The following is an 18,632-nucleotide window of genomic DNA, read 5'->3' as shown; positions in this document are numbered from 1 at the left end:
GTGGTTCTGTTAAACTAATCTGGGCAGAACAACAGCAGTTAACTCTAGTGTCCTGCAGTGGTAGAAGGGTAAGCTCTTTGGTCAGCCTTCAGCTTCCGTGATTTCAAAAAGACCAGGAAGAAGGTAGGGTATTTTCAAGGTGTTTCCTTCCTGCTTGGGAGAGTTCTCATGTGAGGTGGTGGCTGTTAGTGATGCCCTCTCCTCTCATCAGTATGAGGGGGGAGGTCTCCTCACCACAGCGGATTTCCTTTCTCAGTTTGCTGCTGCTGTAACAGGATGTGCAGGTTAATGCAGTGCTGGGCAAGGGTGGTGTGGAGAGACAAACCAGCACCTCCTGGTGAACATTTTGCTCTTTCTTGACAGCCTTTGATGGTCGGGTCCCTGTTTGCCCTTCGCAATGGGACAGAGCTGGTGTTTGTTTCCTAGGGAGGAGTTCATGTACTCCTTTGGTATCCTTTGTCCCTGTTAGCAGCAGCAGCAAGTGCTGAATACTTCTGCACTATGTGGGTGTGATGAAAGCCCAGATAACTTTTTTTTCTGAGAGATATGAGGAGAAAATCTCCTAAATACACAAATATTTATTTAGTTACAATACATAGGTGTTTTAGGAGCTACAGGGAGCCTGTATACCACTGAAATATGCCAGATGGCATAATGTCTTTCCTCCTGAGGAAGTGTTTTGTGATATATACTTTGTTATATTCCATGGGCTTTGGCTGGGGGTCATTTGTGTCAGTTTTGTGCAGCACAGACCTGACAGCTTCTTTTTTGAGTGTATAGTCCCTGGAGGGACAGGACAGGAGTGGACTCCTCCTGAAGGATTTAATTCATGCAAGAAGAATGTGTTGGTCATACTTTTCATATGGATTTCCCTTGGTTTGTCCCAAGAGCAGTCAGGCTTCTGTGCCATTCTGTTCTGTTTCTGTGCACAAGTAGGTCTTATATGTATGGATGGACATGCACAACTGTTTTCCTGATTTCTTTCAGGAATTTTTTCACTTTCTTTCAAGAGCAAGCACATTCTCTCCTGTAATTATAATATCATCTGTATTTTTGTTTACATTTTACAGTAGGGTGAAACAATGAACTTGACAGTATTGATTTTTGCTGTTTCGCTTCCATCTTCAAAGCGCTTAAGATATTTTTAGATGCTTTCTTCAAGCTTTTTGGGAGAGAGCAGTGTTCACCAATAGATCAGCTGTCAGAGTTCAGCTTTGTGAAGACTTGGCTTTCTCATCTGGAGCTTGTGACTTTTTCATTGTGATTTGCTCAGCATAGATGCACAGCACAGGTAAACACTGGGGGTGGAAGAAGAATTTGAAAAGCTTTATTTTACAAGCCTTTTGATATAAATGTATGTGATGAAAATACAGGATAGAAAATAGCCCCAGGAGTGGAAGATAAGGGCTAAAATCCCAAAGGTTTTCATGCAGTGGAGCTTAAGAAGCTGAATTAAGATTGAAATAAGGCCCACATGTCTTGGGACCAATACAGCCTTAGCAGAGAATAGCAGAATACAATAGATTCATCTAGAAAATTCCGTATATGCTCTCAGGAATCAAGGAGCTAAGAAGTCGGGTCAGGCTGAAGTTGTATGTCCAGTTCACAGGGAGAAGAGTGGCTAGAATATCACAAAGGGACTTTTGGACTGTGATTTGTGAAATGTGTAGCACACCATTGACAGGTCCCTACCAGAAAGTTGAATGGTATCTTTCACTTTTGCAGCATTTTATTAAGTTTTCTAGCACTTGAGTTAATGTCTGATGATTTGGTGCAATCTGCCTACTGAGAAAGCTTAGATTTCTGATTTTCTTTCTATCTTAATTTACCTTTTCTGGTAAACTTCTGCAAGTTTAACAGACATTTTCTGCCTGCAGCACAACAGGCTGCTGTGAAGGGACATGCACTCCAGTTCTAGGATGCACATCCTAGAACGCTGCTGTCTTAGCACCACATCAAATAAAAACAGCAATAACTTAGAGCAGCATCCTGGCAAGTAGAGTTTGTTAGTGGGTTGGAGAATGGGAGCAAAATGTTTGCAGAATAGCTGTATGGGTCTTTATTTTTAATGAAAATATAAGAGAAAAGTGAGGCTAAATAGAAATGTAGATGCTACATTCCTCAGGGATATAGCAGTGGACATTATTCTCTTTGGTTCAGATAAAAGAACAGGTTGGTATTAAAACTTCATTTCATGTGAATGCTAATCCAAAAACTATTTTGGAAGAAGAGCTTTAAAAAATAAATCAAAATCACAAATCCTATTCAGGCAGATTCTGAAATACAGCTGATTATACCATGGACTGGAAACACTGAATAAAACAAAAAATACACAACTATTTTTAATCATTATTATAAATTATATTTCTTTTTCCTAAATCCAGCATTTGTAGTTGTTTGGCTTGTTGTTTTGTTTTTTTTTTCCCCTGAGTGAACAAATCCAGATTTTCTCCACTTGGACATAGTTTTATTTTTATACATGGCTTCCAGAAATGCATTTGTGTGGGATTGCAGTTGGGAGCAGTGGAGAGCCATGGCACTCTGCCAGGCACTCGCCCTGTCCCTGCAATACAGATGGATTGCCAGGGTTCTGGAGAAAAACAACCCCAAAACTTTAAACAAATTATGCTTAATGGAAATAAACATTTTTTGCCCTTCTCTATAATGATTTGGATAATGTGCGGGCTGTGTGTTTCTGGAGGACAGAGGAAGGGGGAAGGGGAGAGGAGGGCAGAGATGGAGCTCTGCGTGCCTGTAGCTTGCTTTCCAGTGGATTCTCTGGGAAGCCTGTGGGAGAGACTGTCGTTTCTAAGCTTGGAGTGTTTTGTAACTTTCAGCCCATCCTTCCATTAAAAGGTGGGCAGGCTGGCTGCAGCCAGCTATGATAAGAGCATTTATCTACTGGTTGGTTTCTTCCATATATGGATTTGAAGGACCAGGAAAGGCATATAGAACTCTATAATCATTCTGATTGGAAAAGACCCTTAAAATCAAGTCCAACTGTTAACCCAGCACTGCCAAGTCTACCAATAAACCACATCCCCAAGTGCTACATTTACATGTCTTTTAAATACCTCCAAGGATGGTGACTCCACCACTTCCTGGGGCAACCTGTTCTATTGATTGACTTCTTTCAGTGAAGAAATTTTTCTTAAGATCCAATATAAATATCCCCTGGTGCAATTTTAGGACATTTCCCCATGTCTTATCACTTGTTACTTGGGAGAACAGACCAACACTCACCTGGCTACAGCTTCTTTTCAGGGGGTGTAGAGAGCAATCTGCTCCCTCCTCAGCCTCTTTCCTCCAGGCTAAACAGCCCCAGTTCCCTCAGCTGCTGCTCATCAGAGCTGTGCTCCAGACCCTTCCCCAGCTCTGCTGCCCTTCTCTGGACACACTCCAGCCCCTCAGTGTCTTTCTTGTCTTGAGGGGCCCAGAATTGAACACAGGATTTGAGGTGTGGCCTCACCAGTGCTGGGTACAGGGGGACAATCCCTGCCCTGCTCCTGCTGGCCACACTACTGCTGGCACAGGCCAGGATGCCATTGGCCTTCCTGGCCACAGCTGGGCACAGCTGGCTCATGTTCAGCTGCTGTCAAATGGCACCCCCAGGTCCTTTTCCACCAGGCAGCTTTCCAGCCACTCTGTGCACTCTGTCCCCAGCCTGTAGTGCTGTGTGGGGCTGCTGTGAGTGACCCAAGTGCAGAACCTGGCCCCTGGCTTTGTTGACCTCATAGAGTTGTTCTTGGCCCTTGGATCCAGCCTGTCCAGGTCACCTTCCTGAGCCTCCCTGCCCTCCAGCAGATCAGCATTCCTGCCTGGCTTGGTTTGAATTTCAGACTGAGGCTTCACTTGATGCCCATGTCCAGGTCATTGACAATGACATAGAACAGCACTGGCACCAATGCTGAGCGCTGGTAAACACCAGGTGTGACCAGTTGCCCACTGGATTTAACTCGGTTCACCACTAGCACTCTCTGGTCCTGGCTGTCCATCTATTTTTTTACCCAGAGACAGTGCACCAGTCTGTGTCACACATAGATGCCTTGCATATTTACTGTGTACAGTGTTGATACTCTCTTCCATGTCATGCACCTGAGTTTTGCTGGGTGATAAGTGACAATGCCGTGAAGCCAATACCTGGTTTGGTTTGGTTTTTTAACATGAAGAAGGGTAAGCAGAGTATGCTGCAGGCTATAGTTTATCTCATAGAAGAAAAGGCACCATAGATGTATCTCTGTTTTTTCAAGCTGGTGCTGATAAATCTTTTCTCTCATTTCTGTTGCTATGGTGTTAGCTCTTTGCAATAACAAACCTTTGGGTGATCATGTCAAATGCAGAGATCATTCAGAGAGAGAGATGCTGAAAGGGAAGGGAAGTAGGAGGGCACAGATTCCAGCTGATGACAAACAATGAATCAGTGTTTGTCGCAGCAGAGGGCCATCAGAAATTTTGCACTTTACTTTCACTGACTTCTTTTTGGGTCTGATGCTCCACTTGAAAAGGCTTCTTTTTACCTTCTCAAGTCTTTTTTTTTTTCCTTCTACTTTTTTTTTCTTAGTGTATAAAAGGAAGGTGGATCTCTTCCAAATTCCATGCAGCCCAGGAATATTTGCTTTCTGCAGCGTGACTAAACATAGAGAACTTATTCTTGCAAATGGTTTGATCCTCCAATCCACAAAATACTGGATCAGCTTTTGAAGGTTTTTGTGGCTGAAATGTACCTGCTGTCCTTGTTGAGGCCATTGAAGTGGTCACTGAACTTCCTTCCAGAGTAGCTGCTTTATCATGCTGTCGTTTCTCACATTGCCTTACTGGTAAAAGGGAAGCAAAACAGTGTTGGGGGGAGTCTTTTTAATGCTTTCCAGTGTGCAAAGTATGTGCATTTGGTTTCATTCTCAAAATATGCCTGTTGCGTTTAGCTGGCACAACTGTTGTGAAGTTATCTTGCCCAGATGTCTAATGCTTGCGGAAAACACTGTGCTGGAAATGCCTGGATTTGCCTTGAGGCTTACTTCTATTCTTGTGTCAAGGCTGAAAGAGAGGACTGTTTTCTTGTTTTCTGAATGTTTCTGTGCAGATTGAGCTGAAAGTTCAGGAAGACTGTAGAGGGGTAACCAATCTCAAGTACTTGCTTGCTTCTTACTGCTTTTCAAACTGCAACTCCTGAAAATGGATTAATTCAGAATTTTGTACCTTGGCAACCATGAACTTTCTGACCTAGTTAAATGGACTCTTTGTTTTGCTGTTTCCTTCCAGATGTGATAGGCAGATGGAAAAAATCAGAAGTAGCAGCATGGTCATCTGAGATTTCTTTTAAGGATATTAACTGATTTTTCTGGAGCTTGGTTGAAGAAGTTAATTATTGCTTTCTGTGTCCTTTAGACAAGCTGCAGTTCACTTCATTTTGCCTTTTTTTTCCAGATACTTAGGCTGTCCCCTAGCCTGCGTGCTGCACTACTTGTGAGAGTGAAAATATGTCAGGACAGGCAGACCTTCTGTGGACTGCCTCACCTGGCCACAGCTTACCCATCCCTGAGCATCCACACCAAGTCTGTCCTGTTGGTCTCTTTGCTTGTAGGGAGTGCTGCCCACTGTGGACACCCACAGTCCACTGCTGGTGGTCTCTCTGCTTGTCTCCTTGGAAGAGAGACACACATTGTGTTTTCCAGTTGTATTTGAATCTGCATAAGGACTTCAAAGGGCCCCAACCCATAACTGTTAGTAGGAGCATATAGTAATGGGCAAGCAAAGGTGGTCTCTGAGGGAGGAATTGGCAGTCTTTCAATTTGCTTTTGTGCCATAGGTACCTTCAGTTATGCTGGTCAGGGAAACCTAGTCCAGATGAGAGTGCCTATGCAAGAAGAGTCATTCAGCTCTGTGGATTGGTTACATTAGCAACTAGCAGATTAATATAAGGCTGATAGATTTCTGCTGTTTCAGTTTTATGGGTTTGATCCTGTCTTATCTTTATCTTCTTTACGGCATTCACTCCTTAATTCAAAGCAGGGCCATTTCTGTAGGGTGGGATATTTTAGTAGGACAAAACTCAAGCTAATGAGACAGAAAACAGCATCAGCAGCAGCCTGTTCTTCCCAGTACTTGTCTTCCTCCTGTGCCTCTCACTCCCGTCTTTACCAGAGTTGAATTAAAAAGAAGGCAGTAATAGAAAGTATCATGCAGGTAAAATCAGATGCTAACTTTAGTGAGTACACATCCATCTTTCCTCTCAAAGAAGTTCCTGGTTTGACATTTACAAGGTTAAGTTGCCAGTGATGCAGTAGGTCTCACAACTAGTTGAATTGAATCTCACAGCTTCTGTGCCTTGAGCAGCCCGGTGTGTTGGCTAGAACATGAACCAGTTCTGGTACTTAGATTGAACTAATGTTAAATTTGGTAAATAGCTTAATGGGATCATTACGTTTCATGAGCATCTTAAGGGTCTGCAATACATCATCTTCATCAAAGAAGACTTGGCATTAAATTTATACTAAGTTGCTTAGGGCTTTGCCCAGTCAGGTGTTGAAAATCTTGATAAATCCTGCCACTTCTGTAAGACTTTGCTGTAACCAGACTACCTGTGTAGTAGATTTGTTTTTGCCTGATTTAGTTGGAATCTCCATAGTTTTGAATTATATCCTGATAAATCCAAGCCCTCACAATAACACTGGCCAGCTCTCTTAGGATCCTTGCATGCATCTTGTACAGGTCCAGTAGGCTTCCTTGCATTGATACTTTATCAAGAGAGAATTCCTCAATCCTCTGTTCTTGAACTCTGTTTTGGTACTGGAACCAAGTCGTATAACTCATTGCCACTGTTTTAATGCCTTCCTGTGTTGTCTTTACCAGACTTTCTGTACACCCCACCCCAAATCTTTGTCTCCTACCTAGCTAAATGCCAAAGTCTGCTACTGGGAGTTGTCTGGGAGCTGCACCCCTCCTTACCAGCTGAATAGCTGTCTCAGTAGCAGATGAATTTCCACAGATTCTGAGTCACTTGCTTTTGTGCTACCTTTATTCCAGTCCTGGGTGCTGTTCTGTGCAATCCCAGTGGGCAAAGGGCACAGCAAACCTTCCTTTTATTAGTGGTGTTAGTCCTTGTTAGCTCATTCCTTTTGAATGTATGTGAATGTACCAGGAAACCGTGTGAACATACTGGGAAATTGAGCTGAAGAGCCATGTGTTTGTTTAGGGTGGAGAAGCACAGGAAGATGTTTGGATGGAGGGTACTTGCTGGTGACTTCACTGTTTTTCATGGAATTAGAGCCACACTGCTGAGAAATAAGTGTCTAAGTAAAGTTTTCTAACATTCAATGGTACGTCAGTTCTCAGGGATTTAGATAACATACCAAAACAAAGGCACTGTGTAAAGTAAATGTCATCTGTGAGGCAGCAACACCTTGGATGGTGGCAGGGACAAGAGCTTGGATCCCTCAAATATTAATAAAATGTTTCTCTCTGTTTTCTTCAGCTTGACCTCACCAAACCCATTGAAGATCAGGGCCCTTTGGATGTGATCATTCATAAACTGACAGATGTAATCCTTGAAGCAGACCAGAATGACAGCCAGTCACTGGAGTTGGTTCACAGGTTCCAGGTAAGTGGTACCTTTGGCATTTCAAGCAGGAGGAAGATTTTGGTGCAGGAAATTCAGTCTGATTACTGTGCAGTTTGTAGGGGTATGATGAAAAGGGCTGTCTGTCACACTGGTGACTTGCTACTGATAGCCCAGCAAAATTGTCAGGTTAAAATGGACTTGCACCTTGGGAAGCTTTTGTTTTGTATCAGTGATGTTAGTTAGAACTGGTTTCCTGCCGAATGTTCTTATGTTATTTCAAGAGTATTAGTGCTGCTCACAAAGAGGAACAGGTTTTTGCAGATCACTATACATGCATCTCTCCATGAGTGAAGCCACTGAATTAGTTTGGCCCAGTTGTGTCTAGTCTCCTCAGTTCCTGGAATGCTAATTTCTGCAACATCAAGATTACTGTGAGTGATTCTGTCTTCTAGTGCTGAAAATCCTGTTATATTATTATTATTTTTTTCCCCTCAAGTTTACATTGAAGGTCAGAAATATGCAAGGTGTAGAACAAACAGGGAACTGTTTTATCAAAGAAAAAGTGTCTTAAAAGATTCTCTCCCAGTGCCTTCCAAACTTTTTTATTTTGGAAGACAGAGGATGAGATAGAGGGTAGGGCCCCTGTGTGCAGCCATCTGAATTATATCCTCTCCAATAAAACAAGGCCTTAAGCTTTTGCTTCTGCAGGAGACCGAGTTGTGCCACATCACTGGCATGCAGGAAGCTACTACAGTACTAAAGCATATAACCAGGAACCAATGGTGCACAGAACAGGCCTTTCTGTGTTGAATTACATGCCAAAATGTGTTTTTAGAGTATACTCTGATGTAGTTTCATATCCAGGGCAGAAACTATCTGGAAATTGCTGCCTATCTCCATCTGTCCTGTATTATTCTTAAGATACTGAAAACCATTAGAAATTAAGAGAATCATATTCCATAAGGAAAAGAAATTGTAAGAATACTTTTCCATAAAATGTGTAGTATAGGGCTGTTGTTTTGTGTTTTTAAAACTAAAATCAATGAGCAACCTAGAAAATGGAAAATGACCCCTTGCAAGAAAGCTGTTTGTATGAGTGAGGTGTTATGTAAGCACTGTGGTATTTCTGGCACCTACACACAAGTGGAAATAGTGTGGTTCCCTTTTTGTTGATTAAGTTGACTGAAAAAGTTCTGATGATCTTAACCAGACCAAACAGTGCAAAATTCATTATGCTTTTTTTCCTGCTATTGAATATAAATGTGACAGCAAGATGATACCTGGCAGCACTCTTACTGTTGGCTCCATAAAGCAGTCTTCCAGGAAGCAGAGAGCAAGAGATCCTTGAGCACAGGAGGAGGAATGATCTGCCAGACTACATTTATGACCTTTTTAAGAATGACTTTTTTCAGGTCTATGTTGTAGAGGCCTTGACTATCTAATATGCAAAGAGCAAAGGAGAAAACTGGCTTCATATTTACATGACTGTCCCTGCTCTCTCTGGAGTCTGTGATGAGCCCTTGTAGGGTCTGACAGAGAGTGCTAATAGAACAGGAAGCCTCTTGGCATGCCATTTTATGGCTGTTTTCAGTTGCCGTGGAAAAAAAAATTAGAGGAGAATGAAAATGGTGTTGAGAAGTGGCCTGTTGACAGTGGCATTTTTAGCTCCAGAAAATCTTTAGGGCCGAGCTTTCTGAGGTCTTTGTGCTAGTTGGATGTGGTATGGACTACAGTTTCTCAGGAGAATATTGGTGGATGCAAACTGTTCTCCACTGCGCTGAAAATCAGTAATGAGTGCCTGGTGATCTCATCCAAAGCCAAAACAAAGACTCCAAGCAGCACCTAGTGTAGCGCATGAGATGAACAGTGGAGAAATATAATGATTTGCTTTTTAGGACACTTAAATCCTTATTTTGGGGTTGATGATTTTTTGCAGAGATGATGGTCAGTCTTCCTTCCTACCCACTGTAGCAGAGGGCTGGACTGATTGTACTGAGGTAATTAGTTAACTGTAAAAATTGGTTATAGTCCTCAGAGGTTCCTTCTTGACCAGAGGTACATGGAGGTAAGTCAGGTAAAGAGGCAGAGTCCCCAGGGTGCCTTTCACTTTCTGGTGCTACAGTTCCTGCCTTTTTGGTAAGGAATACAACCAACTACCCCAGTTCCTGCCTTCCAGACAAAGTATATGGCTTTGAAAACGGAGTATGTTTTGGCTCTTGTAAGACATTGGGGAATCTTTGTTATGCTTTCATTAGAATGCTCTCTGAGCAGCTGCCTGTCATAGCTGTACAGGGGCTTGAGTAGCTTCATTCATTGCAGCTTCATATTGCATTCAAAATGATGGCTCCAGTGATGGAAAATCAATAGGGTTATTAATTTCTCTTTCAGAGCTTTTTCTGAACAGGTTCTCTTTGCATTAGCCTACTTAAAAAGACAGCTCAGGCACAGATTCTATGCCTAGTCTTTTGCTATCAGGTTGACAAAAATTTAAAATGTTTCCTCCCCTGCTGCCCTTCAACTCTTGACTCTCCCACTCTGGAGTTGTCCAGGATGGGCTCTTCTAATCTTGACTGAGAAGCTTTCTTAGAAGGGTTTGGGACTGAGAGGAAGGAAAATGAGGGAGATATTTTGGCAGGGAATGAAGTAGGGCACTTCTCAGCTGAGAAGAGGCAAGCAAAAAACCAAAGGAAAGTATTATGTCTTAGTAATTCTTTTCTAGTTTGGGGGACAGGTTAATACAAAATTGAAATGGTCTATTTGCACCTGAGTTCACAGGGAAATAGCTATGTTTTATCCATTTGAAAAATAATGATGCCTTAAATTATTGCAAGGGCCTCATAAACAGCAAAATTTACTAAATATTTGTAATTCAAGTGATAGGGGTTAGGATAGCTTCCTGTGGGTAGGATTTACAAGTTGAAGGAGCAAAAGACTTCTGAAGGTTACACAGGACAGCTGGGTACTCAGAAAGTTTCTGAGATATACAGAGAATAGAAATGTAACAGAGAAGATCAGTTCCTCCTTCCCCTTGCCACACCCCTCATTCCTTCTAACCGCTGCAGAAATCTCTTTTAGATTTAGAGACAAACAATTTTGGGGTGAGCGTTTGTTGAAGACCCAGTACACCTTCACCTTTCCTTTTGGAAGGAGGTATCCATGAAAAGAGACCATCACAGCCTAAGACAACAAAAAGGAGCTTTTAAGTCTAAATCTGATGCAAACACATTAGACACGGTTGTGTTTATGTCTCTTTCTCCCTTGGAAAATGGTGACATGTTTTACAAGCAGTCGTTGTCATGTTTCTGTATGTGGGAAAACACAAATCCAAATGACATTATTGCTTCTTTTGCTTACTTGTTTTCTTTTGGAATATTTTATTGGAACTTTGTTTAATATTAAACAAAACATTATATAAGTTTTATTACTTATTAATAAAAGCAAGTCAATGAATCAGTGAGTCCCTTATTATCTAATGACCTGTTATTTGCAGTAGATACTGTATCGACTTTCTGTTAAAATATTAAAAAAAAAATCAGCTACTTTTTTTGGGTAAAATGAAAAGCAGTTCTATTCTCATCTATAAACAGGCTTCTCAAGGAAAATATTTTTTTTAATTGCTGGGTTATATCCAGGGGTATTTAACAGGGAACATGAAATATTTGGTCTCTTTCTGATTTCAAGTTCAATTTCTGGCCTTCTGCCAGTAATGGGGCTGGTACAAAGCATGATTTAACACCAGGCCTGGAATACAAACAAAGGAGGATCTGCTAAAATTCCTTTTTTCTTCTTGTTTGCTTTTATTATGTTAAAGATTAGAGAGAGGAAAACATAGATGTTGTCTGGGTCAAGCTGAACTGAAGCCCAAGGACAGAGCCTTTTCAATCTGTTGTTGGAAAGCCTAAATATCTTCCACATTGTTGCCTGGGTGGTTGGAGTGTGCTGATGGATATCAGTCTTCAGTAAGTCCACTGAAGTAGAGAGCAGAGTTGTTTTGAGGGAAGGACGAGAGAAGACTTGAATGTTCGGAGCTGAAAGGTTGTGCTGTACCAAAGACAATACCGCTGTATTCTCTTGGCTTCAGTGTTTCTCTTCTTCAACTGCTTCATTTTCAAGTTCATGTCTATAGTAGCTCATCTGCTTTCAAAATAATTAGGCAGAAACCCTTCATGTATGCAAATCTATATTTCTGGTAGTGGAGCTACTCTGTGCCATGGGAAGAGTGCTGTTACTTAGGTTACATCAGGAGTTTTCCAGTCTCTTAAGTGATCTTCACAGGTCACTTACTGGTGCTGCAGTTCCGCCTTCTTGGTAAGAAAGACAACCAAACTACCCCAGTTCCTGCCTTCTAGACGAAGTATGTGGCTTTGAAAACGTAGTGTGTTTGTAGTACATGATGTCTAAGTGTACAGCAGTTTCTAGTTAAGAATCAAAGTTTATGAAAGGTTTCACATCAGCTACCATAATTGTTCCTGTGAAACTAACAAAATTGACTTTTCTTATTGTAATTTCCTGTTGTAGAGAATTGGTGTAAGGTTCAGATTTTAACTTACTTAAAGTAGTTTTCTGTGCATGGCTATTGGAACTGTCTTTTACACGTGTTGGTGATGTACTGGTGAGAGGTGTGGGAGACTGGGAAGGTGCTGGCAGACTAAAGGCCCAACAGGAAGCTGGATGATTTCCTTTGGGGATCCTGGTGGAATTGTATGGTTTTGTTTTTGAATGCAGAGTTAATGCTTTGTGATGGAAATCCAAGCAACAATAGCGTGTGAGAAGAGATGAAGAGTTATGAGGACTTGAGTGCATTTTGATGCTCCTGTCCCCTGCACAGCTTCAGCAGTTAATCTCTAGATGTGTTCAAACAGAAAGGGCACATACAAATATACTGACCTTGTTCTGCATGAGAATCTCTTTGAAAAGGGACTGCTTCTGGATTCAATTAAAAGGAGTGATGTGTGGCCTGTCCCCAGATTAACTCTAGGAGACACTTAAAGTTTGAGGTCTTTTCTTAGATGACACAGATCTGCACTGCTCTGAGTTTTGCCATTCCTGTGCTTTCTGGCTGCCCAAGTTCCTAGGCCTGCAAATGTAGAAGAGTTGGAGAATAGTACCTGACATAGATTTAATGCTGAGAAATTTCCTTGTTTTGTAAAGAAAGCTGATTTGCTGAAAGCTCAAAAGCCTTTTTGTGTGTTTGAAGGGGCTGTTGCCTTGTACTCAGTGGAGTTCTTGACATTAAAATAGTTTAGTTAAAGTTCTCCAGATTCTAAATGGCTTTTGAAAAACAGCTCCTACCTCCTTCATCTTTATCAGTTATTTAATGTTTGCCTTACAGAGCTTTTTGGAGGCTCCTTAAGGCAACAAGATGAGAAACCAGTCACTGGAAAGTCAGCTTAGATGCTCATTTCTCTTGACATGTTGACTGGTGTAGAATGACCTTGAGATCGTGCCTTATTCCTGTTAAACTTCGTTATGCTGTGGCAAGCTTAGTGGTTGGATGGTCTTTAAATACAGTTTAGGGCTATTACCATTAGAAAGAAAAATCTCTGTGAGGTTCCCTTACAGAAAGCATAAAAAAGCCAGGCTCCCTCTGGAAATATTTAGAGTAACATGAGCCAAATTAACAAGCAGAATACATAAATCCTGGGGAAGCAAGTTCTCAATGCTGAGGTGAGCATGAGAAAGATTCAGGAAGGTACACAAAATGCTAAAAGACAGAAAAATCATTGCCTCCTTGGGGGGCAGTAAAGGCAATGGAGTCCACGGGCAGGAGGAATGTATGTGTGAGGGGAAGGGCCAGTACATGCAGAGTAGGGGCTGGGCCAGGGTGGAAGCCCAGGGAGCTTGAAGTCAAGGTGGAACCAGAGACCAGTCGAGGTGGACAGGTGGTCACCACAGTGTAAAAAGAAGAGCTCGTACACGCATCAGAAGCACTGTAGGAGGCTCACTGTTCAGAGCTCTGCTGAGGCCATGTTTCAGAGCTGTGACATGTTCAGTCTGGGTGCTGTGCTTGCCTCCTGCCCCATCAGGATATGGGCTGTATTAAGGAGCTTGTCCTCTGTGGGCTGGAGAAGACACACAGTGTGGTAACTCCCTGTCTTTTAAATGGAGGAACAGAGGGACTAAAAGAGCTGTCTTGCTACTCTGGAGGTGCTGAGATACTAAAGTAGTAAAGTTTCACTATCAGCAAGTTCAGGCTAACACTCTAATCACTGGATCATGCTAGCTCCACAGGGTATGTTCTACACATGGTACGGGTATGCATAGACATGTGTGGGTGTTTAAGAGGCATTAGGTAATAAGATACTCTAGCTCTAAAAAAAAAAATTAAATCTCATCTGTATTTGAAAGCTGATTGCTCTGCTTAAGACTCTGGAAGTACTAGGGACAGGAGGCTCATGAAAACTGTATGTTCTGGGGTTTAGTGACTGGAAATGAACCCAGCTTCTGCTCCAATGAGCTGATGAGGCTTTTTATCCAGGCTGTACTGCAAGGGTGAGACAACAGCTGACAGTCTTGATGACCAGCTTTGCGAAAGGCTGTCCCTTACTTTTCCCATGAGGCACCATATCTTTGGGGAATTCATTATTTGTGTTCTGCAGGGATTACTAAATATGTCAGACACAAGTATTGCCATTGAGGGGAGCCTCGTGCTCTGTGAAGGGAAAGCTGCTTGTGTCTTGTGGGTGATGCAGTAGGTTCATTAAACCCCCATGCTGGATTCTCGTAACTTCAAATGAATAATCTCCTTTTAGCAGCTATCAGTTCAGACTATGTAGTCACCAGAAAGCAACAATTTCCCAGTGCTGTGGTGGAGAAGTCTGCATCCCCAGTTAGTATCTGGGGCAAAATCACTTTCTGGGAATAGGTTACGGCATTCTTTTCTCTCCAGCAAAGTGCATCTCCTGAGGCCATCTCGTCATACTCTGAGGTATCTTCTGTAGTATGTTTTCTTCTTTGACAAAATCAATTTAAATGAAGTAGAACTTTGTAGAAGTCTATTAATTGTAAGAGCTTTTGCATTGAATGGATTTTAAAAAGTAAGTGGAAACATTAGGATGGCTTTGGGAAGTTGGGTGAAACAAAGAGAGATGCTGATTTTGGATATATTTATCTGATTTTGAGTAGAGTAAGATGGATCCATGTTTCCCACTGACTTTATAGAGCCAACTGGGGCAATGATGAAGGAATTCAGCTTCTGTTCTAAGAAACAGAAGGAAGTTTTGTTGGGTTTGCAAGGCCGATACCTGGCAGCTGTGTCTGTGTTCTTGGCCAAGATGCAGTAGTGCAGTCATGACCTCAGTGAATGGGGAATTGAGTTCCCAAGATGAAGATCCATGAGGTCATTAACTTGACTTTGTTCTTGTAGTCACAAAAGGAGAGTATGAACACAGAGAAGTAGCAAGCAATGAAGACACAATGAAACAGCAATCTCTTCAGCTCTGCCAAAAAAAATTTCAGCCCTTATTGTCCAGCCCTTAACACCGTCTTCAGCCCAGCTAGAACACAGCAATAAAAGCAACACAAAAGAACGCAGATGTATTTCTGAGCCTAGTTCAGATAGTTGTGATGTTCACATGGAGTAATTGAATGCAAGGCTGACCCCAGGACAGCTGTGTGCCATCATTCTTTTCCTAATGGCTTTTCTCAGCCCTGCTCACAGTTCTTACTATGGCACTTTGCCACTGGCTCCCTTGTAAGCTAATGTGGTTGCAGCACAGGTTTTGCTCTGATAGAGACTACAGGAGGATTTGCCATCTAAATCAGTTAGATGTCATGTTTGTGTTTGCTTCAAGTGTCAGTGTTTTGACTGTCTGGGGACTTTCTGCATTGCCGAAGTCCATTTGGCTCCGCTTGAAGAGAAGCTGGACTTGTAACATTATATATTCTCTTCCCCATTATTTTCTCTTCTCATCATTTTTCAACACTCTTTAGCCAACCTAATGCCATGTTTTTTTCCTATATATTGTTTTGCAGGAGTACATTGATGCTCATCCAGAAACCATTATCCTAGACCCTCTCCCAGCTATTCGTACGCTTCTGGATCGATCCAAGTCTTACGAGCTAATTCGACAGATAGAGGCATACATGCAAGGTAGGCCAATATCTGTGCTGCCTGGAGGCTTTTATTGTGACTAGAGAAGAAAGCAGCTTCCTTCTGGAGGCTGGATGTAAAGTTTGAAGCAGTGGTTTTGGGCCTCTTGCGTTGTTTCTCTGTGGGAGCACAAACACTGAAGCATTCCTGTGTCACAGGATTGCCCTCTGGAATCCTGTGCTCTTCTTTTTCCATATACACAAAGGAGGTTTGTATCTGATTAAAAATACGATGTGGATTTAATGGGGAGCATATTTACCACAGTGAGTACTCTCAGAAATCTTGTGGAAAAACATTGTCTTCTTGTTGTGTGCTGGTAAATTGAAATGACTGTACAAACTCAGCAGCTTGTAGAAAGAATCCTGAGGCCTGAAACTGAGGGAGAAGAAAAAAAAATTGTTTTGGAAAGGACCAAAAGAAATTAAAGTGTAAATAGAGCTAAGGTCTTTGAGAAGTACTGGAAGCCTATTGCACAAGCTAATTGCTAGGGGGAACATAAATGCACATTTGGTGCTGGCTTGTCACCTGACATAAACTATTGCCCTTAATTGGTATCATTTGAGTTGTATTCCATGTTAGGAGTCATGCCTTTTCATCCTGAATAATTCTATTACCTTCTCATTTTAACCATTTCAACTGTTGGGTTAAGTTAGTCTTTCATTCCCTTTCTACTTCTGCTACTGTCATGTTCTTGAAACATTTATTGGCTTTTGAATTTAAATCTAGAATAGCTCTAAAGTAACTGTTTCATATATTAGATGACTGTAATGGGAAGAAATTACATTTCTGAACTATGTTCTAATGGGATGTTACTGGAAATACCATTGAGATTGTGTTATCACTGTCTTGATGGGCAGGTAAGAAGCTCAACAATTTGTATTTTTATAGTTGTGGATTTATAGACATATTTGTGTATAACTTGCTTGGCCCCAGTGGCACCATCCTTATGTAAAAATATGACTAATAATTCACAGCACTCCCCCTTGTCTTTTGCAATCTTTTAGGGAGAAAATCCTCAATTAGTTTAGAAGGATTTTGTTTTGGGCTGGCTACTGCTGTTTGTGAGTGGGAGAAAGGTGCTGAGGGAATCCTGTGCTCTGAGGGAGTGGTTAGGATTTTGTTCTAACAGCAGAGAGATTCAGTACAGTTTGGTTTTGTTCCTTTCTTTTCTTAAATTGCTATCAGTACTATTGTTATCCCTATGAGAACAATATGTTTGGGAGACCATCGGTTTTTGCAAAGTAGTTTGTTTTCTGCATATTTCAGCCTCCTTTGGTCAGAATGATGAGAAAAAGAAATAAGTGCTTAAGGAAGAAAAAGAAAAAAAATATTTGTATTCAGGTAAAACTGACAATTTAAAAAGAAGCTGTTAATAAAGTTGAGGAATGAAGTAAGGAATGGTGTTAGCTGTTGTCACTGGCTGCTGCAGTGTTTGGTGACCATATTTCCTCTGACCCTCCATCCCCCTCCCCCCAGCACTTTCCTCCTCTTATCTTATTTCTGTTGCATAATCAGAAATATCATGACCAAGACCTTGAACCAACTTTGTATTTAGCAGGGGAAATCTCAGGAGAGATGAATAATTGTCTGACTTCTTGTTCTGGCCTAAGTAGATCAGCCTCTGTATTCCAGCGCATGATGATCTGCAGTAAGAGAAAAGCTACACCACTCTAGAGAGTGCTGTGGGTTTTTCTTCCCTTTCTTGTTTTCACCTGCTAAGTTGTTTTCTCTGTTGCAGCTACCATCTCATATCCTAGGGCCATGATCACTTAGAAAACCCAAACAAGAAGTAATACATCTATGAATAGCATGAACGCTTAGGAGCCACATCTTTATTGTTCTGGAATTTCATTATGGAAGTAACTACTAAGAAAATAGTATCCTAGTCTTTAGCTGTAAATAGACAGCCCTTTTTATCACAGGATACAAAATTAATGTGATGAGTTAAGTTCAGTGCAAGGGATTGTCTCTTCCAAAGGCGTATTATAAACTCAGGAGGATTGAGTTTATATGTAAGGAGAAGCCTTCTGCTATTCAAAGTCATTCAAAAGAAAATTCAGTTTCTATTTACAGATCAGTTGTGGATTTCAGTGATTATTGCCTCCATTTCAATTATGTTTTAAAGTAATTACAAATGAATTATAATATTTATTTATGATCCTCAATTTACACTTTATTTTAACCCTCTAGACCTTACAACAACTGTATAAGTAAAGATTTGCACCAGTTAGGTTAAAGAGAGGGTGATCACATGCTCTGCTGAGGTGCCTGCATTCTGCAGCAATAGAGCCCCATGGTCTATGAACAGTTTGATTTTAACTCTAATTATTTTTCAGATGTCCAAGGCACTGTGCTTTTAACAGTGAATTCTCCGTGCTTCCTGAAAAAGGGAATCCCTATTTGAAGTGTGTAGACTGGGCACATGGACATTGTTAGGCTTTCTGAAAATCCCTCATCTTGTTCTTTAAGCAGTCAAATGTCTGAGTGATAACTACTTAGATCCAGTTTTCTGAGAATGGGTTACTGAGACACTTTGTGGCTCAGACACTTCTTGTGTCTGCTACCAGTCTGTGGCCACTAAAGAAACTGAGGTGGAGGAGAGCCAGTAACTAAGCCAGAGTTGTACCAGTAGTCTGAGGAACAGCACAGGGCTCAACCAGAGCTTTCCATGTCCTAGTCTGATGCAGTAACCACTAAGTCTGTGAAAACAGAAGGTTCACAGACTTGTCCAATCATTGAAGTTGGAAAAGGCCTCTTGAGAATATACAGCCCAACTCCCTGCTCAAAGCAGAATCTCCAAAGCAGGTTCATCGTGTCCATGTCCGGATGGGTTTTTGCATTTCTCCACAGATAGAGACTGCACAACCTCTCTGAGAAACCTGCTTCAGGATTCACCTTGAACCTGGGTACTAGCAGTGCTGTGATTTGCAGGGATTGTTGCTTTATATATTTCCCTTGGAAGGAAGTAGGACTCTCTTCTAG

General features: G+C 41.6%; 1 protein-coding gene across 3 annotated transcripts in view; it reads left to right on the top strand.

The window, feature by feature from the left end:
• The window catches only part of ITPK1 (inositol-tetrakisphosphate 1-kinase), a 138,800-nt gene that overhangs the window by 61,721 nt on the left and 58,447 nt on the right, over positions 1–18,632 (top strand). For all 3 annotated transcript variants that reach the window (XM_015629902.2, XM_015629904.2, XM_015629905.2), the window contains 2 exons: positions 7,472–7,597; positions 15,533–15,650. In XM_015629902.2, coding sequence (XP_015485388.1) covers positions 7,472–7,597; positions 15,533–15,650 — 244 coding nt within the window. The remainder of the gene's footprint in view (positions 1–7,471; positions 7,598–15,532; positions 15,651–18,632) is intronic.

Source organism: Parus major, chromosome 5, assembly GCF_001522545.3.
Source record: "Parus major isolate Abel chromosome 5, Parus_major1.1, whole genome shotgun sequence".
NCBI lineage: Eukaryota > Metazoa > Chordata > Aves > Passeriformes > Paridae > Parus > Parus major.
Note: the sequence above shows the minus strand (reverse complement) of the source record. Positions and strands in the feature narration are given on the sequence as shown.